General features: G+C 42.6%; 2 protein-coding genes and 1 long non-coding RNA gene across 20 annotated transcripts in view; 1 reads left to right on the top strand and 2 right to left on the bottom strand.

Annotated features, from left to right (window-relative positions):
* SEC31A (SEC31 homolog A, COPII coat complex component) overlaps window positions 1-12,142 on the bottom strand; it is a 75,529-nt gene extending 63,387 nt beyond the window's left edge. For 16 of the 18 annotated variants that reach the window (XM_045995759.1, XM_045995776.1, XM_045995784.1 and 13 more), the window contains exons 1-2: window positions 12,014-12,142; window positions 606-688 (exon numbers count right to left, since the gene is read on the bottom strand). In XM_045995759.1, coding sequence (XP_045851715.1) covers window positions 606-684 — 79 coding nt within the window. In that variant the 5' untranslated portion in view covers window positions 685-688; window positions 12,014-12,142. Of the gene's footprint in view, window positions 1-605; window positions 689-9,627; window positions 9,834-12,013 lie in introns of those variants that run through there. The other 2 variants (XM_045995767.1, XM_045995848.1) reach the window with 2 other exon arrangements.
* Window positions 11,799-17,377, top strand: LOC123932649 (translation initiation factor IF-2-like). The gene is made up of 2 exons (XM_045991120.1): window positions 11,799-12,607; window positions 12,810-17,377. Exons 1-2 carry the CDS (start codon window positions 11,799-11,801, stop codon window positions 12,973-12,975), a joined length of 975 nt encoding a protein of 324 aa, XP_045847076.1. The 3' UTR covers window positions 12,976-17,377.
* A 216-nt stretch (window positions 17,378-17,593) lies between these two features.
* Window positions 17,594-23,529, bottom strand: LOC123935355. Its single transcript, XR_006816893.1, has 3 exons — window positions 23,386-23,529; window positions 23,003-23,080; window positions 17,594-18,687 (listed from the first exon to the last, which is right to left on the bottom strand). It is a non-coding gene; the product is annotated as an uncharacterized LOC123935355 (long non-coding RNA).
* Window positions 23,530-23,695: the final 166 nt, after the last annotated feature.

The raw sequence follows: 23,695 nt of genomic DNA, 5'->3' as shown, positions 1-23,695 counted from the left end.
TACTCTATCTGCTTATAGTCATAAATGATGTAGCTCTATTTTTATATGAAAATGCTAGCATCAAAATTGTTCATCCAAATTGATAATAACTTTTTTTTTTACATGTTATCTCATGTGCTTAAAACTGGAGGAATAAAGATGAAACGTAATTTTTATGAAGTGAGGAAGACACTGTAAATGTAGTATGATTTTTTTAAGGATTTTATTTATTTGAGAGAGAGAGTGTAAGTGGGGTGGAGGGGCAGAGAGAGAGAGAGAGAGAGAGCACGTGACAGAGAAGCAGACTCCCTGCTGAGCAGGAAACCCCATGTGGGGCTCAATCCCAGGACCATGGGATCATGACCTGAGCCAAAGGCAGGCAGGTAACTGACCGAGCCCCCAGGCGCCAATATCATGACTAACGCTATGATGAACAAGGTGCTAATAACACAGAGGAAGGTCACTAAACTCAGCTGAAAGGGAGGATGGAGTTATTTCATTAGGGAAGGAGAAGCTTTCTAGAAGAGAGGTGCTTGAAGTAAGTTTTAAAGGACAGGTGTGAGTAAGCCAAATGTGGAAAAGAAGAAATTAAGTGATTTATACTCCTTCCTCTCTGTTTAACTTACCTGTAGCTAGGTAAATGGGATGATTCTGGGCAGGGCTCCAGGCCTGCATGGCTGTACGGTCTACTTCCTTTAACTTCATCTTCCTAAAGAGAATATTTTACATAGAAATATACTGAACATGTAACAGAGAACAGAAACATTTTTTAATACAGAAACACACTGAACCAACCACTACTTCATTAGTCCAAATGCCAATAAATCAAACTGGTTTAGGTATCATCTGCTGGGAACGCTCAGTATTAGAAAGAAAAACTTGTTAAATTATTTTGAGACAACTAGAGGGCTTTTCTAATTGTTTACAACTTACAGTCCTTCAACGAAGAACCAGTCTGGAAAAAACCAGAAACAATACAGGGTAGTACCTGAGGGGCTGATCCTCCCACGCAACACACTTTCCAGGTGAGGACAGGTGACAGCGTGTCAGAGTACAAGAAAGCATGCAATGAACAAGGTACATCTTCCTGGGTCAGAATTACTAAGTGATTAAGAGCAGCTTAAAAAACTTTGAAGGCTAATTACAGGGAAGAATATAGTAAGCCTACAGATGTTAAATCTAGCAGAAATTTTAGAGGCTGGTCATTCCAAGCTACAACTGCACACAGCACTAGTTTATACATTCTCTTTAAAGTTACTTTGGTCTACAAATTCAGCAAGTACTGTGCTGTACCTTAAAAAAAGACACAACTTTGCTATTGTACATAAATACATTCACACGGCACCGTATTCCGTTGTGGGAGGTGCCATCATTTACTTACTTCGTTCACACTGGTGAACATGTGAGTTGTTTTTTTTTTTAAGATTTTATTTATTTATTTGAGAGAGGGAGAGAGAGAATGAGAGGGGAGAGGTCAGAGGGAGAAGCAGACTCCCCCGTGAGCAGGAAGCCCGATGCAGGACTTAATCCTGGAGCTCCAGGATCAGGACCTGAACCCAAGGCAGCTGCTTAATCGACTGAGCCACCCAGGCACCCCTGTGTGAGCTGTTTTTAATCTTTTGCTATTTTTACAAAGAATGCTGAAATAAATACCTATATGTACATGTTACTTTATTCGTGGGCCTGGATAGCTATAAAATTCCAGAAGTAAAACTGCTGGGTTAAAGATAAATTCAATTTTAATTCTAACGGTTACTGCCAAGTTGCCCTCCACGATAACTGTACCTTTTCACATTCCCCTCCAGCCTTACCAGAGTCACACTTAGATTTTTACCAATGATAGGTGAAAAATGGTTACTCTGAGTACTTAACATTTGAATTTCTCATGCCATAATGTTGGGTATCTTTTTTATATGGTTATAGGTTATCCATATTTCCTTCTCTGTCCTTTTCTGTCTATTCTTGTCTGTTTTACTTGCCTATTTTTTAATTGGGTTGTCAGACTTGATTTTATTTTGGTTATGGGTTTTTCTTTTTACGTTGCACAAGACTGCTATTTTTTAAAAATAGATTTGATTTATCAGAGCCGTTTTAGGTTCACAGAAGAATTGGGTGAAAACTACGGAGCTCTCACCGCCCCCGCCTCCCTACCCCGGCCACACCCACCATAAAGCGCCCTGCACCACAGTGCGTTTGCTGGAATCCAACCCCAACCGACACTTCATTATCAAGCAAAGTCCATGGTTTACTTCAGGGTTCTCTGGTCTCTGGGTTTTGACAAATGAATAATGACACATATTCACCCAACCGAATCCATCCATCCAGACTCAGAGTATCATTCAGAAGCTTCCCTGACCTCAAAATCCTGTGTTCCACCTCTTTATCCCTCTCCGTTCCTCGTCCTCCCTCCTGGCAACCACTGATCTCTCTGCTCTCTCCCGAGTTTTGCCTTTTCCACAATGTTAGTGATGACTATGTAGTACACAGCCTTTTCAGATTGGCTTCCTTCACTTAGCAACAGGTATTTAAAATTCCTGTCTGTGACTTGATCGCTCATTTCTTTGTAGCACTGAAAAATATTCCATTGTACAGATGTGCCATCCTTTAATAGTCAAATTCATCCCTGTCTAAAAAGTGGTTCCTGAATTTTGACTAGGGAGAAAGGCCTTCTGCGTGCCAAGGTTATGAAGAAATTCACCCATATTTTTCTTCTAAGTAAATTCATTTGTGGCTTTTTTCATTTGTCTTTGACTCAGGACCTGGAATACATACTGCTATACAATATATGTTCAGTTGGGGTTTTTTTTTTTTTTGTTTTTCGTTTGTTTTTTTACAATGAAAGCATTTGTTGAAGTCTTTTTCCTACAATTGTAAGATACCACTTTTACCAAGTACTAAGTTCGTACATTTAGGTTTATTTCTGGATTTACTATTTATGTTTATATTCCTATACGTATTAGGATGTAGGTTAGGATCTACATTCCTGGATATATTTAGGTGTATTTCTGGATTTCCATTCCTTATGTCCACTTATTTATTTACATGCTAGACATTCCAGTTTTTTTTAAAGTTTATTTATTTAAGCAATCGCTATACCAAATGTGGGGCTTGAACTCACGACCCCATGATCATTCCAATTTTAGAATATGTGCTGCCCAAACGAGCACAACCATGAGATCAGATGCTCTCCCGACTGAGCCAGCCAGGCACCCCAAGCACTCTCTTGTTTTAAATACTTAGGCTTTATAGGAACATGATTCCCATAACCCTTATCCATTGATTCTCTCTTACACTATTTCCCTTGCTATCACTGTTTGCTTTATTACATAAATTTTGAACAGTTTTTGTCTAATTCCCCAAAAAAGAGAACGTTAATATTTTTATCAAATCTTCATCAAATTACTATGTTAATTTACGGAGAAACTGACACAATGTTGACTCTTTCCAATGAGAACATATTGTCTTTTAAGCCTTTTTTAATCCTTTAGTATTATTTTAAAATTTTTTGACATAGTGGGTTTGTTTATTCTTAAGTATTTTATCTTTCAGTTCATAAATGTGGCTCACCCCCACCCCACAACGATTACATGACTGTGTTCCTGGTATTGCTGTACAAAAGTTAATAGCATTTGTACTACCATATTAAGCACTAGTGATAACAGTGAGATTTCTTGTCTTGTTCTTTCCTTTAGTGGGAAAGCCTACTTTATAACCATGGGACAAGACTTTAGGTTTTGAAATACACACACATATGCACAAATATAAATGTATATAATGTAAGGAAATTAGTCATCAATTACTGTTTTATTGAATGCTATTTAAAAGAGTGGGTATTGAATTTTGTCAAATGCTTTTCATGAGGTAATCAGAATGACCACGGATTCTTCTTCGTAGGTCTATCAATAAAACAGATTATACTAATAGATTTCCTAACATGGACTATCTTTTTCTACCCTGAATAAACTTCTCATGATGTATTATTCTAGTAATGTGCTGCTAGATTCCATTTGTTTCACAGTTTTGCTTCTGGGGTTGTAAGGAAGATTGCATCTATATGTTTCTTCTTTTATGGAATCTTCGTCAGGTTTTGATATCAATATCATACTCACTTCATTAATCTTTTTTTAAGATTTTTTTAAGATTTTATTTATTCATTTGAGAGAGCATAAGCAGAGTGAGAGGCAGAGGGAGAAGCAGACTCCCTACTAAGCGGGGAGCCCAATGAGGGGCTTGATCCCAGGACCCTGAGATCATGACCTTAGCCGAAGACAGATGCTTAACCATCTAAGCCACCCAGGCGCCCCCAAAATGTAGTTTTCCATCTTCTTCTATGCTCTGAAACAGTTTCAACAGCAGCACTGAAATTACTGGTTCTTCAAAGATTTAGCAGAATTCTCTCATGAAACATCTGGGCCAGATGATTTTTGGAGAGGAGTTTCTCCTCTGCTAATTTTCTCTATTTCCTGTATAGAAATTGAGCTATTTGAATTTTTTTTATTCGAGGTAATTTTTTTTTTAAAAGATTTATTTATTTGACAGAGAGAAATCACAAGAGAGGCAGGCAGAGAGAGAGGGGAAGGGAAGCAGGCTCTCCGCTGAGCAGAGAGCCCGATGTGGGACTCGATCCCAGGACCCTGAGATCATGACCTGAGCTGAAGGCAGCGGCTTAACCCACAGCGCCACCCAGGCGCCCCGAGGTAATTTTTTGTAAATTATATTTTCCTATGATATTCCTCCAATCTTTTTTACAGATTTTCTCATTTTTCAGACTTGAACAACACTCACAATTCTTTAAATTTTTGCTATTTATGATTATTAGTCTTTATTTACTACATATATTTGTGTTTTGTTCCTACTCTCCTCTTAAATAGTTGATTAATTTAACTAGCGATTTGTCTATTTTCAAACAGCCAATTAATTCTGCTTTGTTTTCTAATTCCTTCTTTCCTTCTTTCTTTTTTAAAAGATTTTATTTCACTTACTTGACAGAGACAGCAAAAGAGGGAACACACGCAGGGGAAGTGGGAGAGGGAAAAAGCAGGCTTCCTGACAAGCAGGGATCCCAGTGCGGGCTCCATCCCAAGACCCTGGGATCATGACCTGAGCGGAAGGCAGACGCTTAACGATGAGCCACCGAGGCGCCTCTCTCTTATTTTTATTAATTCCTTCCTTCTACCTTCTTTTCATTTACTTAGATCTTTTTCTAACTTTCTGAGTTAATCACTTAACCCACTCATTTTTATTATTTATTCTTTATTGATGTAAGTATTTAAAGCTCTGCACTTCTTCTGAGAACTATTTTAGCCAGACTCCATGTATTCCTAGTGTTCTCATCACTCTGGTCATCAGTATACTGTACAATTTTCATTTGTATTCTCCATGAATCCAAGAGTTGTTTGAACTTAATATGCAAGTACACTGTGATTTCTTTAATACTGTTTCTCCTTTCTAAAATGTATTGAAGTTTTCTTTGGGAACTATAGAGAAGTTTTTGCAAATGAGATCTAAAAAGGAGGGGTGCACTGTTTTCAGGGTCAAGTTCGATATCTATTAAATCTACCCCATTGACTGAATTGTTCAGGTCATCTACAGTCTTACTGTTTCTCCATTTAATCTGCCCTGGACCAAGAATACTGGATTAAAAGTCACTTACTCCTCATGCATTTATGCCTGTTTTTCCTGGTACCTCCTGAAAGTTGCTTTATGAAAGTTATATTTAATAACTTTGTATTTAATACATAGTTACTTGGCTGACAGATATTCATAATGTTAAATGTTCACTGTCAAATACACATTTTAACTTTGTATTCTTCTTCATCTTCATCTTCATCATTTGGGCCTGAATTCCACTTTGTTTCATATTAAGAACAATACCTTAGCTTCCTTTTTATGTGCCTTTATGTATACATATTTGCCCTTTTCAACTTTTGAACCACTTTTTCACTGGCTGCTTTAAATACAGCAAAATAAATACATAAATAAATAGAATTAGATTTTGCCTGGTGAGCCAATGTGAAAATTTTTTAATATATTAGCTAGTAAGACCACATAGAATTTACCAATATAAAAGTTTCTCATGGGGTGCCTGGGTGGCTCAGTGGGTTAAGCCTCTGCCTTCAGCTCAGGTCATGATCTGCCTTCAGCTCAGGGTCCTGGGATCAAGCCCCACATCGGGCTCTCTGCTCAGCGGGGAGCCTGCTTCCCCCCTCTCTCTGCCTGCCTCTCTGCCTACTTGTGATTTCTCTCTCTCTCTGTGTCAAATAAATAAAATCTTTAAAAAAAAATTGACAGATATGGTCGTTCTTAGTTCTACATTATTTTGCTATTTTATTTGGTTTTATAATTTAAAAACTTTCCATATTGTCCCTATTTGTGTATTTATAATTTTTCTGATAATTAGTATAACTTGTATTTTTGTTCTAATATGTATTTCTGGTCCTATCTTTATAATTGCAAATAATTTTATTTAGCACCATTAATCCTCATTTCTTTGCACAGTAATTACTGTAAGCACTAATGAAAGTAGTTCACATAATCTTACTTCCCTTCTTGTACTACACAGTTATAGTCAACAGTATTATCTTTCTTAGTGTTTACCTTTGTACTATTGAAGATGTTTATACTTCTACCAACTGATTTGTCAGCTTTAAAGGATATCCCAGCCATTACAGATGAGGTGATCCATAAAATTATTTTACCAATTTTTTCCTACTTCCCACTTCTCTTAATCTTTTATAAAGTTTTATAACCAATTCCTACATTATCAGATAATTTAACATACAGATTTTATTCTTTCTTCCTTATTCCCACTTTCATTTTAGTCTCAGGTCTATAGTTAAATATATATAATGCTCTGCAAAAGTACTTTTGCTGGCTTTCTTACTCATCTCTAGAGATGAAGTTCATGTTCCAACAGTTTCCCTAAGAGGGCCTTAGACTAACAATACAACCTATGCCTTACATGTTCAAATTGTTTATACTTGGAGAGCATTTTACAGATAATAAAAATAAAGGCAAACAGATATTAAATAATTTGTATGTGCTAGCAAGGGGTACAGCCAAGATCTGAACTCAGAAGTTTACTTCCAGAGTCGCACTCTTACTTGTTACCCCAACAAATTCAGGTATTCAATTTTAATCACAGAAGACATACTAACATTTAGAAGAATAACAAAGCAGCTAGAATGCATGAGGACATTAAGAGAAGAAATGGCCCCTCTGGGTGGTTCAGTTGGTTAAGCATCTGCCTTCTGCTCAGGTCGTGATCCTAGGATCCTGGGATGGAGCCTCACCCGCAGGGAGTCTGCTTCTCCCTCTCCCTCTGCCCCTCCTCCTGCTCGTGCTCTCTCTCTCTCTCAAATAAATAAATGAAATCTTTAAAAAAAGAAAAGAGAGAAGAAGAAACTGCACTAGGTTAGACAAAGTGGATTGAGGAGGTTGAATCTCGTGGTTAAAAGCAGTAGGGCCTCTGGAGTCAAAGCTCGATCTGAATATTGGGTCTGTGACTTAGGACACCTTGAACACACTGTTTAACCTCCCTGAGCCCCATTTGTTTTTTTTGTTTGTTTTGTTTTTTGTTTTTGTTTTTTTTGTTTAGATTTTATTTATTTATTTGACAGACAGAGATCACAACTAGGCAGAGAGGTAGGCAGAGAGAGAGGAGGAAGCAGGCTCCCCGCCAAGCAGAGAGCCCGATGCGGGGCTCAATCCCAGGACCCTGGGATCATGACCCGAGCTGAAGGCAGAGGCTTTAACCCACTGAGCCACCCAGGCGCCCCGCTGAGCCCCATTTGTAAAATGAGGATAAGAGTGACTACCTCATGGGATGTTGTGAAGTTTAAATGAGATAATGTATTTTTATTATTTATTTATTTAAAAAAATTTTTTAAAAAGATTTTATTTGACAGAGAGACAGATAGAGAATATAAGAACGTGGAGTAGGAGAGGGAGAAGCAGGCCTCCCATTGAGCTGGGAGCCTGATGAGGGCTGAACCCAGGACCCTGGGATCATGACCTGAGTCAAGGTAGATGCTTAATGATTGAGGCACCCAGGCGCCCTGAGATAATGTATTTTATGTAGGGCCAAACACAGTGCCTAGCACATAGCTTAGTATGGGTTTTAATATGCTAACTACTTTTCAAAATTATTACAATCAAAAGATTAATCAAGAAAACTACACATCTAGTTTCCTAAGACCATTCTGAAAAAAAGGGAAAAATCTCAGTTTTCTAAGAATAAAAAAGAGGCCTATTTTCTATAAATGAAATGCTCTCTTCCTCTCAGCCAATTGTTATTAAGTCCCAGCTTCTTCAAGTCCCAGTTCCTTCGTGAAAAGTAACCTAATGACTCAATCCACAATGACCAAAATAATCTTTTAACTGTACCATTTCGAGTATTTTATAAGTGTCTTACTCTACCTTAATAAAACTTTATAACATTCTATTAGTACATACTGTTACATATTTTCCCATTGCTTTTTTAACCAAATGCTTTATATGTCATCTTGTTTCATTAACTAGGTAAATATTTTTTTCAATCAAACATTACAACTTTTTTCCTTTTTGGAATCAAAATTGCTTAGTACAGGGTGAGGTACATAAAAAGTTCTGCTTGTCTGATTTTGAATGTTTATGTTTAGGGAAATAACAAAAAGACGAGCTGGAAAATTTACTTCAAGTGAAACATTTAATTTTTAAATTCTTAAGTGTTTAAAGGGAAAAATGGCTTTAATAACTAACTTTTCTTACTTAAAAAATAGGGGAAAGTATCGTTAGAGGAAAAAAGGGATTTCTGGAAGATGTTTTAAAATCATTTCTAAAAATGGAAACAGAACAGCTATATATCTTTTAAAAAACCCACGGAACATAACTACAATATGTCTAAGAGCAAAGGTACAACAAGGGTTACCTAATTCATGAACACTTAGTTAATGTGTAACATTTACTGAAAAAGAAAGAAACATTCACAAGTACATAAAATGGTTAGTGGGAATTCAAAACATTTATAAAAGTCTTTTTCTTGTCTGCAGCACTCAGTGTTCCACTAGATGAGGTTGCATTGATTGTACTGAATACAAGGTTTCAATACCAGCTATTTTTGTTTTGTTTTTTTGTTTTAAATCACTTCAACAATGGCCTGGAACTGCCTTATGTGGTCCGAATCTAATTAAAGAAGAGAACCATAATATTATCCATTGCAGTCATTCCCAAAACACTAAGAATACTATGGAAATACCACCTGCATATTTCCTTCTCTTAAAAATGATTTAGTTGCAACTAATTTTCTTGAAAATCTGAAGAATGCTTAGATTAAACCATGTGTACTTCCCAAGTGGGACATGCTTCAAAAGCTTTATGCCATTTTTTTCAGTATCATATGTGATTAGAATTGACATTATGCAGACTATTTCATTCGAAATTATTTTACACAGAACAAAATCATTCTGAAAATACAAAAAGAAAATTGTGAGGACAGTGGCCTGTTCACGTATGTCATCCACAAGACAGTATCAACGGCATAGCAGTTTAGGATATGAAGCCTGAAGCCATACCCTCAGTTCAAGTTCCAGCTCCTTGTCCTAGCTCTCACATGCTCTCTGAGTGTCTCGGCTACCCACCTGGTAAAATAGGTATAATAAAAGTACGTACAGAAGGGTTGCTGTGAGGGGCGCCTGGGTGGCTCGGTCCGCTGAGTGTCCACTTTCAGCTCTGGTCGGTCATGATCCCACGGTCCTGGGATCAAGCTCTGAATCAGGCTCCCTGCTCAGCTGGGAGTCTGCTTCTCCCTCCTCGTGTGTGTGCTCATGCTCTATCACTCTCTCGCTCTCTAGCTCTCACTCTGTCTCAAATAAATAAATAAAATCTTAAAGAAAAAAAGAAGCGCTGTGAGAATTAAATGAGACATTCCATAGAGAGCTGAGAACTGTGCCTGGCGCAGAGTAATTACATGCTTGTAATGTCAGCTACTGTAAAAGGCAACATTTAAAATGTTAATCTCAATGAATCTTCAAGAATACATTTACTGAGGGGGTACCTGGGTGGCTCAGTCAGTTGAGCCTTTGACTCTTGGTTTTGGCTCAGGTCTTGATCGCTTGAGATCAAGCCCTCTTGGGCTCCACGCTGAGTGGGGAATCAGCTTAGGATTCTCTCTCTCCTTCTCTCTTTGCGCCTCCCCCACTGCTCGTACACTTCCTCTTTCTCTAATAAATATATAAATCTTTCAAAGAAAAGAATACATCTACTGAAGAAGATGTGTGTCCCAGACTAAACTCATTTCTTCATTCAAGTTCTTCTCCTGCAACGTGCATGCAGCTAAATGCAAGCAATTAAGTGGAAGTTTTTTCTTTTTGCTCATTTTTTCTTTTTTTAAAGATTTTTATTTATTTGACAGACAGAGATCACAAGCAGGCAGAGAGGCAGGCAGAGAGAGAGGAAGGGAAGCAGGCTTCCTGATGTGGGGCTCCATCCCAGAACCCCGAGATCATGACCCGAGCCGAAGGCAGCGGCTTAACCCACTGTGCCACCCAGGCGCCCATCTTTTTGCTCATTTTCTAACTGATAATTCTGTAGGCAGTACTAAAACCGAACAGTATTACTGCCTAAGAAATACTAAACTTCCACTGCTACATACAAAGACGACGCCCACCTCAGAGAGTAAAACTGGAAGAGTTAAAACAACAACAATTGGAAACTCTTACTCTCGAACAATCCCTACCTGGCACTGTGTTTGGTAAAAACACTGCATTTGCCCATCTGTGTGGGCAAATACCTTTTTACGGATGGCACATTTGTTCTAGAGGATTTATTTAGTGTTATCAATGTTCTAGGCTCATCGCATTCAACCAAAGCCAAAGAACTCACTGTGCACTGAAGTAAATGCTGTCATACTTACCCAGAATCTAATAATCTTTTGAGCTGAAATTAACCTAAGAATGACACATTTCTAAAAACACGGCAAAAATCGATTTAATCATATCACTTGATAAGAATTTCTAACTTGGCATCTGTAAACCTCATGAAATTGTGTAGAAAATCCTGTGTGCGCGCGCGCATTTTCCTAGGAAGGTGATCCAATGCTTTCAACAGATCTAAAAAGGGAATTTCATAAAGTGAAGAACCACTGCTCTTTGCAGTTACAAGTTTCAAAAAGAACCAAAACCAAACCAAAAAGGTTTCCCCCAAGCTCGTCGGGCTGCGGACCTTCCCCGGAGCGGTCAGAGCCCGGAGCAAGCCCGGACACGGCGGGCGGACTTCGGCCCGACAACCGGCCAGCACAGACGACCGGGACGGGCGGCCTCTACTTCTCGACCGGACGCAGCTCCGCGCGGCGACGACGACGGCCGAACCGCAGGACCTGCGCGGAGGAGACGCGCCCGCAGCCCGCCGCGCCCCCGCGGGGACCGACGTCAGACCAGCGGCCGCGCTCCCCGCGACGTTCGCGGCGCCCACCCGCCCCTGCGACCCTCTGGCTCGCTGCACGCCCCCCTGCGGTTTACTCCCTCCTCGGGATCGCGTCCGAGGAGACCGACGACACTCTGGCCTTCCGCGAGGACCACCGCGAGGCGGTCCGGCCCGGCTCGGGGACAGCGGCCGGCACTTCGCCACCCGCGAGCCTGCAAACCCGCGACACTTCAGACGCGAACCGAAATCCTCACAGTCACCCCAAGTGATCCTGGGGTTCGCTCCCCTCCCTCCCTTGGGGCCCGCACCTCTGCGCGCCCGAGGCTGTGCGGGCGTCTAACGCAGACCCCGGGGCCGCCCCGGCAGGACGTCCCGTCGAACCCCAGGGAGCGCCCGCTCCGCAGTGGAGACGCCGGCGGATGGGGATCGCCGCGATCCCCGAGGCAGCCGTGACGCCAGGCGCTGTCCCGACGGGCCCGAAACGAGGAGCAGGCGCGCGTCGCCACCACAGACCGGGCCGCAGGCTGGCGGGGACCGGCGGGGACAGACGCCGCGCTCCCCGCCCTCGCCTGTGCTCTACCGCAAGGCCCGAAGGCCGGCGAAGGCCGGGGGTGGGGGAGAGAGACGCACACACCTGGCGGGGACCCTCAGCGGCCGGCTCCCGTGTCCGCGCGACGCCCGTCGGGGTCTCCCAGCATTCGCCGCCGCCGCCCCTCCTCCGGCCCCAGGGCCACCTCCACGTTCCGCTCCAACGTGGCAGCCGCAGCCCCTCCCCGCCGCCGGCCGACGCTTCCGGGAGCGACGCCTCGCCCCGCCCACTCCGGCGCGCAGCCCGCCGCCGTACTTCCGGGAGCGACGCCTCGCCCCGCCCACTCCGGCGCGCAGCCCACGGCCTCACTTCCGGGAGCGGCGGCGGGCAGAGGCCGAGTCCGGGCGCGCGTGAGGGTGGCGGGGCCCTGCGGGGCTGGCGACCGGCTGTGAGGGGCGGCGTGCAGGGCGAGGATGCGGTGAGCTGGGCGCTGCGGGGAGGAGCCGTCTCTTCGGAGAGCGGCGGAGGCCCGCAGGGACGCCACGTAGCGTTAGTGCCGGGGGACGAGCGCAGCCCGGCGACACGGCGGCGCCGGCCGAGGCACGCGGAGGTCGGGCCACAGGCGCCAACGGCTGGAACGAGAGTGACTGGGTCTTCAGGATGTCGCGGTTGGCTCTGGGTGTTGCCTTTGAGAACTTCCTTCAAGGGGCGCCTGGGTGGCTCAGTGGGTTGGGCCGCTGCCTTCGGCTCGGGTCGTGATCTCGGGGTCCTGGGATCGGGCCCCGCGTCGGGCTCTCTGCTCCGCGGGGAGCCTGCTTCCTCCTCTTCTGCCTGCCTCTCTGCCTACTTGTGATCTCTCTCTGTCAAATAAATAAATAAAATCTTTAAAAAAAAAAACTTCCTTCAAACCGAACGGCCTGGTCAGGGTCTGCTGCGAGGGCGCCCGCATGGCTCGGGTTGCGGGCCCCGGGGCGGGCCCCAGTGGGGCTCGCCGCGCAGCGGGAGGCTGCTTCTCCCTCTGCCTGTGCGTGCAGAAGCGAACAAGTGAGATGAAGAACATCTGTTAGGTCACGGCTGCTCTGTCACTCCGAAGGGGCGCGGAGCAGTCACGGTGCTCCTGGGGACCGGAGGTTCGCCGCAGGCCGTGGCAGTGCGCGTGCTGCCTGCGTGTCGTTTGCATTTCGGTGGTTTTGCAGCAAAGGACGTAAACCGGAAGAAAAGTACTTAGTAGAGGTCAGGACCCGGGCCGAACCCAGGTCGGCCAGCTGCTGGAGCAGTTGTGACACGCACCCGTCCTCAAGCCTCTCTAAAGCGCCTCCGCTTCTGAGTGCGGGAGAGTAGGATTTTGCACTCCCCTGCACTCTTTTAATTCTAACACCCTTTTAATTGGAAAAGCCGAGGTTTTTCTAGGACACGAACAGCTGAAACGGATTACTTAGGTTGCAGTAGCTGACGTCCGGTGTCCTACAAAGCCAGCTTTACCTACAGCTGCGTGTACCGGGAGGAGCCTGTAAAAGATTAGACTTACTTTAACGTGGGCCCATCATTGGAGTTAACAGGAAATACCAAACTCCCTACTACCTGGAATCGCACACTGGCATGGAGAACGGGTTCATCTGAACCGCTTTACTAAAATGCCGTGATTCAAGCAGTGGTTATTCTTTGGCATCATTTAATGTACATGTTCCTCTTGCACAAGTCGAGCTATAAAGCTCCCTGCTCCCCACCCCCTTTGGTACGCTGGGAGGTAAACAAGGCCCTTCATGAAGTCCCATGACTGGACACAGCCACTTTCAATGATTCGGTGTGGTCAGTGGTGGTTTTCATGCTACATGGGCAAAGCTGAGTAGTTGCTACAGAAACCCTAACAGTCTGCAAAGCCTAAAGTATTTACTGTATGGTCCTTTACAAGAAAAGTTTGCAACACCTATTCCATTAGATTTTACCTAAAATGGATCAACATTCAAAGTCAAAGACATACAGAATGACAAATTTATTTAATAGCCTCAACATAGGAACATACAAAGGCAGTACGAAAAATGTTGATTATGCGGCACCTGGATGGCTCAGTGGGTTAAGCCGCTGCTTTCGGCTCAGGTCATGATCTCAGGGTCCTGGGATGGAGTCCCGCATCGGGCTCTCTGCTCAGCGGGGAGTCTGCTTCCCCCTCTCTCTGCCTGCCTCTCTGCCTACTTGTGATCTGTCAAATAAATAAATAAAATCTTTAAAAGAAAAAAAAAAGTCGATTATAACTAATGCTCATAAAGGTAAAGTATATTTGTTTCTAGGCTTAATCTATATCTGGTTAAATACAGAGTTCCTAGTTCTTTTAAATGCAGGGAGTTCTGTGGACTGTGCAACTGAAACTGCAAAACAGTCAATCTATGGGATTAATAATCTTAATTGTTCTGTAACCTAAGATTTGTCAGATCATAAACTTTCTTGATTTTGGTTATAAATATAAGAAGTATTGAAAACAGAAACATTGAAAATTATAGCATTTTATTTATAGTAAAGTCTCAAGAGTTTGAACAGTGCTTGCTTTCTCATGTAATTTACAGTATAGAACAAGCATCTTCTCTACACCTTGGCAAACTGTCATACTCTTGAGTTTGGATCAGCTTCTAAAATTTAATTCCTTACGCATTCAATGTCATGAAATATCTGAGAGCTCCTTTAATGTGGTTTTTTCACCCACATCACTTGCTCTGAAACATACTCTTCCTTTACAACACACAAATGCTTTTCTCCTTTATTACGATGTTCTTCACTCAATTCTTCCGGTTGTGTATCTAGAACTGCTGCTCGAATGGTAGGCTGCTGCTCGAATGGTAGGAGTGTCAACATTCCCACGGTCATCTGAATCTTCTAGGAACTCCCTTTACATTATAGCCAAACCCTGTGCGGTTTTTACACACTAGTCTTTGTTATTTAAACACAGTAGTCTTGTACTGGGCAAAGCAAGGACTGCCTATGATTCTTGGAATAATGGTGCACATTTCACAGTAGCAACCTTATCCGAGTGAACGTGAATCAATTCATGCCGACTCTGGAGGTGATGAAACCAGCCTGTATGGATGGTAAAACGTTTGTTTTTTGTTTTTTTCAGTTTTCTTTTAGCTACCATTTTCCTTCAGTGCAGCAACTAACCTCAACACTTTGGCTTGAATGCTAGCCAAAGTGATTGGGATTGTTTATTAGACCCCTCAGTCCAAAGTAGAAGTAAACACTCCATTTCGACCATACATGGCTTTCTGTTCCTAGTACAATTTAAACTAAAACATGTTGAAGCAACTCTACCTAAAAGTTCTTGTTTCAATGAACTTTTAAAAGATGGTTCGTACTACAGGCTCATGTCAGCCCAGGTCTTGTCTTTGCTCTGCTGTCACCATTTTCCAATCTTCTAATGATGTCCAGTGTCACTTCCAGTGTTACCAATTTTTGTCTCTTTGCTGCCCTGTCCTCTTTGTTGACCAATTCCCTCTTTTGATGATCCATTTTTGTAAAATGTTGGGGAGTTTATCACTGGGAAACAGGCAACACAACTACATGCTTTACTCTTTGTGAACTGACAGATGTTCAGTGATTAATGATCACTGACCAACAGACTTCTGAAAGAAGTGATAGAAGTGGTTACTGACCATCTTTTATGTATATAATCATTTGTGGAATAAAGAGCTTCAGGAAAGCTTATGCAACAATTTGGTTACTATTGTAGTAACTGAAATTTCAACCATGTTGTAGGGGAATCCATGTTAACTGTGAAAACTGATCTTCATGTATACTGGAACGGTGCAAAGTAAAGACTACCTGTATCTAAAAAGAAAACCTTGTATTAGTTCACAAAATAGTCAACTTTTAAACCAATTTAACTACTAGCCAAACATAACCCTAGATCAAAATAAAAAACGGAAGGTTTTCTCAAAGGAATGTTAGTTCCAGACTGAATTACTTACTGGAGCTAGAAAAATGTTTGGAGACAATGTAATATATAATTCTTCATATTAGGGTTTGCAGACAGTCCAAAGACATCCTTTTGAGAATTTAGGCCCCCTCCCTCATTTCAATAATGCTGAGGTTTGCAAAAGAGTAAAGTTCTGGACAAATCTACTGTTGTCCAGACTGTGTAACTTTACAGTCATCACAAGGCACCAGACTGTGTGTTTACAACTTATTCCATACCATCCAGCAGACACCATGTTTACTCTCCTGTAACAGCATCCATCTCATTAAGGTTTTAGTTTTGTTTCTGAATACACTTATTTTGTACATCTTTTCATTAAGGCATATAAACAAAGTTTTTCATCAACTTTTATGTTTGTAGAAATAGAAAATGTATGTAAATCAACACTGAGTATTTGCAAACATTCTTCTTTATATCTTTGTATTTCTCGGATTTGAAACACCCCAAGACAACATGCCTGACAAATTAATCTGGTGTTAGATTTGAGATTTCCAGCTTTTGACTACCTATCCATTGTTTTTGAATAAAGCTTAAATTATAGGATGGTCATTCATTAGCGTATCAAAGATCATTTATAGAACATCCAAAAGTTCAGCAAATTTAAACCCTGCAACATATGATCTCCAAGAATTTCAGGGGCTGACTTCCATTATTATTTTTGAGAAAAGACGATCATGAAGGTTAAAAGTCCTGACCCCAGTCACCCAATTGCCAATCCTGAATCAAATCTACTGACTTAGAAAATTGTATTATTTTTCAAAGGTGAAATAAGGAAAAAAAATTGAGTATGATACCCACATTATGCTCCAGTATCCGCTGTTAACTGATACCTGATTTTCTGTTCTTTTGTCAAAATTAACAAATTCATAAACCTCTTACCTTCAATATAAATGTTCACATTTATCAGATAAATCTGACAAAATGATGTCCTTTAAGAAAAACACCCTTCAATTTCATTCCTAAAAGGCAAAACATTAATAAGTAAATCAACACACAGAAACTACATCCCATCTATACTTTTCTTCCTCCCACTACAATTTTCTTTTTCCATTATGTCCTCATCCACATACATTAATCACAACAAATCATGATGTGAACAGCAGTGGAAAAAGTTTAATCATTGGACATTTGTATTTTTTTCCTATTTTCAACTTAAGCTTTAATCATAAGGTTTTCATGATTTAGCCCCTTTTAAAGAACACATAATAAATGCACATTTCTATAAATTTTCTCATAAACAGGTTAAGACTTCCAATTTTACTATGATTGGGAAAAAAACTCACACTAAAGATAATTTCAAGTGTATTTCAAGTGTACTATTTACCTACTTTGCATAGATTACCTTATGCTAACTTAGAAATATATTCTCAACATTAAGCTTGCCAAGGAAAGGATAATCATAGCTTAATACAAATACATTCCAAAACTGGTTATATCTTGTTTCATCTGTAATGCTTTTTGTTATCTGACAGTATCTCCAATCATTAGAAGCATGTAAGCTTTTATTTTTTTTTTTTATTTTTTTTTTTTTTAAGATTTTATTTATTTATTTGACAGAGAGAGATACAAGTAGGCAGAGAGGCAGGCAGAGAGAGTGAGAGGGAAGCAGGCTCCCTGCTGAGCAGAGAGCCCGATGCGGGACTCGATCCCAGGACCCTGAGATCATGACCTGAGCCGAAGGCAGCGGCTTAAACCACTGAGCCACCCAGGCGCCCGCATGTAAGCTTTTAAAAGAAAAGGGGGAGAATTGTCCCTCCTAACAAACATCTTTTAAGCAGTTATAAAGGGAAAAGGCTCAAAAGATTAAAATCTTGAGCCCTAATTAGAATTCTGCCAATGGGGATTCTGATTGCTTGGTAAAGTCTATATTTTGCTCATTAAGAGGGACAGAAGACCATGGAAGGAGCAGAGCAACAGAGAGAAAGGAAGTATGGGGCGCCTGGGCAGTTCAGTCGTTTTAAGAGTCTGACTCTTGATCTCTCAGCTCAGGTCTTGATCTCAAGGTCCTGGGATCAAGGCTCAGCGTGGAGCCTACTTACAAAAGAAAGAAAAGCACACTCACCATGTTGGATAAACACCAAGCTTTTGAGCAAAGGACAAACTGCCTTAAAGCTGCTGCAGCATATCTGTACCTTCATTCCAGACTATGTCAAATATTTGAGTAAGTGCCTTTACGTCTTTGTGGACTACATTCCTTGAAAAACTTGAAACAGGAATTTCCACCAAGTCAGTGTGCACCGCAAGCAAAATAGCACGGGTCCTTCTATCTACAGTCTACCTCCACCTTCTCCAACCACCTCCCCCTAGAAGAACTGGGAAAGGGGAAATGGGTCCAAAAAATATACATGATCAAGGTAGAGTATTCTAGCTATAAAATGAGTTTTCTTATACACTCCCTAGAAAACTTCGAAAAGGACTATAGCATCATATATGGAAGTGATATATTCACCGGCAAGAAACCGTGCACCTTAGAAAAGAGAGCGCTTATTGGATCCAGACTCTCACACTTCTAATTATCGGACCTGAGGGCCAAATACGAAACTCTTGATTCAATAAACTGAAGCAATTTAAACAAGAGTCAGGTGTGGTAGTCAACCTCCAGGAGGATCCCCAACACTCCCCGACCCTTTGGAATTCACATCCCTGCATGGGCCCACCTACATGCCGTCACTGCCTCTGGTGGAAGCCAGCTGTCACGTTGTGGGGATACTCTCCACAGGGCGTGGAACTGAAGTCTTTAGCCAAGAGCCATCAAGAAACAGAGACTTGCCAAGTGAAAATCAAGAAAACACGTCTCTCCGCTTCACCCTCCTCACTGTAAGATAAGCATTTGCTGTTGTAAACTAGTAAGTTTTGGTTAATTTCTATATAGCAATAAATAATTAATACAGAAAACCACAGTCCATATTCAAAAAGTAAAATGTAGGGGGTACCTGGGTGGCCAACTCTGGATTTTGGCCTGGGTCATAATCTTGGGGTCCTGGGATAGAGCCCTGGGCTCCCTGCTCAGTTCTTCCTCTCCCTCTGCCTCCCCCACTTCCTGCCACTTGCTCACATGCTTTCTCTCTCAAAAATAAATAAAATCTTTTATTTTATTTATTTATTAGAGAAAGAGCACACAGGAGAGAGAAGTGTGAGAAGGAGAGAGGGCAGGAGCAGGGGAAGAGGGAGAAGCAGACTTCCCACTGAGCAGGTAGCCCAACAAGGGGCTCAATCCCAGAACACCTGGGGAAAGGATCAGATTTAGAACAGTTTTTTATAGTTGGCCACCAATAATTTCAAAACCCCAAGGCTCTCTGAACTGAAAAGATGAAAAACTCAGCAAGAATGTCCGTTAACTAGAAATACATTTTAATATATGAGAGCATTAAGGGTTCTAGAACTAGTTAAGAATCTGACAAAAGGGTAGATGTTTAATAAGGAAGATACCAGTCCTAGAAAGCAAAAAGTCTATTTGCTTTCAAGGTACCTAGGCGGTTCAGTTCATTAAGCCTTTGCCTTCAGGTTAAAGCCTCTGCCTTCGGCTCAGCTCATGATCGCAGCGTCCTGGGATGGAGCCCCGCATTGGGCTCTCTGCTCAGCGGGGAGCCTGCTTCCCTCTCTCTCTGCCTGCTGCTCTGCCTACTTGTGATCGCTCTCTCTCTCTCTGTCCAATAAATAAAAAATCTTTAAAAAAGTGAATAAAATGAATATGAACATTTAAAAAAAAAAGCCTTTGCCTTCAGGATCTCGGTCCTGGGATTGAGCTCCGCCTCCAGGCTCCTTGTTTAGCAAGGAGCACCTGCTTCTCCCTCTGAAGGAGGGATGGGGGCAGTGGGCTTCTCCTACACTCAAAGAGCATTCTCTAGCAGCTCCTCCCCCAAAATTAAAAAAAAAAAAAGTCTATCTGGTTTCATGTTTGTGAGAAACAGTGTTTATAAAAACCAAAACTGTGTGTATAAAATGCTTAGCACAATGCCTGACATGTAATAGTTCAACAACCATTCGTTTTTATTTTTTCCCCCAAACTACCGAATCAATGAGACTCTGTAACAGGAAATTATATTTTACCAAAGCCTTCATAAATCTTTACTTGGACAATCCTCTATTTGCAACTCAGCAGTACTCAGCACTATTGTTCCAGGAACACTTGATACATTTAAAACAGTACTTAGTAGATTTAAAACAGAAGGGGCATTTATTTAAAACAGAAAGTCGTTAAGTGTCTGCCTTCAGCTCAGGTTATGATCCCAGGGTCCTGGGATCAAGCCCCCCTGCGTCCGGCTCCCTGCTTGGCAGGAAGCCTGCTTCTCCCTCTCCCACTCCCCCTGCTTGTATTCCCTCTCTCACTGTCTCTCTGTTAAATAAATAAATGAATCTTAATAAATATATAAGTAAATAAAACAAAGATATATACTGATATGCTACCTCCACTGTATATGTGGAGTAATTATCTTGCAAGGCCCAGGAATCTTTTTCCAACATCTCCAAGAATGTTAATTCCTGAAAAGAAATATTTTCTTTAAATTATATTGCATAAATGGTCAATGCCTTTTGCAGTAACATCTTTAATACAGCTTATATATCCTCATTTACATATCCAATAATCACAACAGTTCATTATGTGAACAGCAGTGAAAAGGATTAATCACTGGATATGAAGTTATTGAAGGTAGCAAAGATAATAAAATGATCAAACTGAGAACCTCAATGTCACCAGTAAAATAGCAACAAAAATGTAAAAGTTATAACTAAATATAAAGAACATAAATACAACTCAAAAAAAATTACGCATTTACGAAGGCCTGCACATTTCCCTATCCAGAAGTACACTAAGAATACCTAGGGCAGTGACCCCGAATGGTTCCCATAAAGTGAATTTTCTTTTTTTTTTTTTTTAGGTTTTATTTATTTATTTGACAGAGAGAGATCACAAGTAGGCAGAGAGGCAGGCAGAGAGAGAGGAGGAGGCAGGCTCCCTGTGGAGCAGAGAACCCGATGTGGGGCTCGATCCCAGGACCCTGAGATCATGACCTGAGCCGAAGGCAGCGGCTTAATCCACTGAGCCACCCAGGGCCCCCCCATAAAGTGAATTTTTAATCCGTCTACACCATTAAAGTAAATGTTTTGCAGCACTGTATTTTCAGTAACTCGTTTGTAATTAATAATTACAAGAATGCCTTCAGAATAATATGAGTGTCACAGTTTTATCTTTCCTCTAACAGCCACAACATCTGAAATCCAATTACGCAGAAAGAAAAGCCTCTTTTCTTCCAGACTGTGATGCTGAACTGGCACCAGGGGTACTTTCAACTCTAAATTAGTAAAAAATGAGAGCCTCCACCTGCCCTACCACACTCAACAGGTTATACTATTTAGCAGCCCACTGTAACTCAGAGCTCCGCTTCCTTTCTGCAATGTCTAGCATCCACCAGGCTCGTTCTTCTATTCTACTATAACCGACAGCAGTCTCCACTTAAGTTACCTTTGAGGGGACGGGAGGAGGGCATAGGAGCACTTCCCCAGGTACCGATCACTATTTCAGAGATTACCAAATTGCACAGATTTTGAGTAGTCAATGCTAACCTTCTTTTTTCCCTATAAGTATGGCTTCTTTCAGATGCACGATTTTTCTCAACAGGAGGTATTTTTCACGAACATGTATGATGTTACAGAACAAACATACATTATCTATTTGCGTGTCAGAGGCTGTAAAGACAAATTCACCTTAGACATTGTTTCTACACTTAAGGAGCATCCTCTAGCAGGTTCCCTACAAACCCCAAGTCCTTAAAAATAGGGCAACTACCACTATGAAGTACCACTTCACACTCACAAGAACATGGAGGAAATGGAACCTTCATCCACTGCTAGTGGGAATGGAAAATAGTCCAGCCACTTTGGAAAAAGTTTGGCATTTCCTCAAGAGTTAAAATGTAAGCCAGTGTATGACCCAGCAATTCCACCCTGAGATATATACTCAGCATGAAAACATATGTCCCAACACAAACTTGTACACTAATGTTCACAGCAGAATTATCCATAACAACCCCCACAGTGGAAACCACCCACGTGTTTAAGTGATGAATGGATAAACACAATCACAGCTGTATATCCATACACTGGAACATCTTTCGGCAATTAAAAAAAACACGAAGTACTGTTCAACATGGATGCACCTTAAAAACATTCTAAGCAAGAGGCGCCAGGATGGCTCAGTGGGTTGAGCCTCTGCCTTCGGCTCAGGTCATGGTCTCAGGGTCCTGGGATCGAGCCCCGCATCGGGCTCTCTGCTCAGCGGGGAGCCTGCTTCTCCCTTTCTCTTCCTGCCTCTCTGCCCACTTGTGATCTCTCTCTGTCAAATAAACAAAAAAACAAAACAAAAAACCCAACACATTCTAAGTGAAAGGAAATCACTCATAGAAGACCATATATTAAGTTTCGGATTCCATTCATATGAAATCTGCAGTACAGGCAAATCTATACCAAAAACCCTAGTGGTTTCCAATAACAGAAGGTAGGGAGAGGGAGCGAATGTTAATGGGAACGGGTTTTCTTTTCTGGGGAGGGAGGGTGGTTATAAAAATGTTCTAAAACTGACTGTGGTGATGGTTGCTCAACTCATGAATATCCTAAAACCCACTGAATTGCACGCATTTTACATAGGTTCACTGTACGGTATACGAGTTATACCTCAGTAAAATGGTTACCCAAAAAACCGAGGCAAAATTTTTTTCCTTAAGTAGAAAACTGGGGCGCCTGGGTGGCTCGGTGGGTTAAAGCCTCTGCCTGGCTCAGGTCATGATCTCAGGGTCCTGGGATCGAGTCCCAGCCCCGCCCCGTCTACTTGTGATCTATCTAATAAGAAAATAAAATCTTAAAAAAAATCATTGAGAACTGTTATTTAGCTCTACTTAGCCTTATTTGGGGTCTTACTTGGTTGAGTACTAGAAAAACTCCTAATAGTCTAACAAACTGAAGGCGAATTAAATCTAGGTCCTCCCTTCGCACGATCTGATTTGGATCCATTTTCCCCAAATTCGGAACTCTCCTGAGGCCACGTGGCTTCAAGACACAGACATACACAAAAGCTGGTCGTTCCGTGCAAACAGGACAGGCGCGCGCTGCGTGGAAAAGCGGGAGAGGAATACCTTTCTGGCTGGACCCCGACCAAGGCAAAGCGGGAAAGCAGCAGTCTGGCTGGGGGGCGCCGCCATCACCCCCGCCTGCTGGGGAAGGGAAGGAAAAGAAACTGAACGAAACGCACAAACATCTGTTTCCTGAGCGGGGCCGCAGCGCTCAGCAGGAAGGCGAGGGCACCCAGCAGGCTCAGCCCTCACGCCCGCAGCGAACGACGCCCCACCTCGGGTCCGGGGTGAGCACCGCGGCCTCACACCCTCCCCGCCACGCACGAGACCTCGCTCCAGGGCCTTCGCGCCCTCGAGCCATCCGCGCCGCCGCGTCACGGTCCCCTCCCTCCTGCCCTCCCGCACCGCGACCGAGTCCCCACCACACCCGGCCCGAAGGCCCTTACCGGCTTCCGTCATCCCCCACAGGGGCGAGGGGTCTCCGGAGAACGGGTCGTTGAAGTGAAGCCGACGTGTCCCCACCGCACTGTCATTCGAGCTCCTCCGGGTCCCCGATCTCGGCCCTGGCACACCCGCAGCTCCTCCGCTGCCTCCACATCAAGGAACTACCTAACGGCACGCAGGGGGACGCTCCGCCCCTCGGGGGTCGCGGCCTTGGGGGCCGATTCCATCTCCGGCGTCTCCAGGGCGCTGCGCTTCTCCCCCCGCCTCCCACCCCGGGCACTTCTGCGTTCGCGCCCGGGCCCTATCCGCGTG

This window comes from Meles meles, chromosome 2 (assembly GCF_922984935.1).
Source record: "Meles meles chromosome 2, mMelMel3.1 paternal haplotype, whole genome shotgun sequence".
NCBI lineage: Eukaryota > Metazoa > Chordata > Mammalia > Carnivora > Mustelidae > Meles > Meles meles.
The sequence above is the reverse complement of the archived record's forward strand: the minus strand, read 5'-3'. Positions and strand labels throughout refer to the sequence as shown.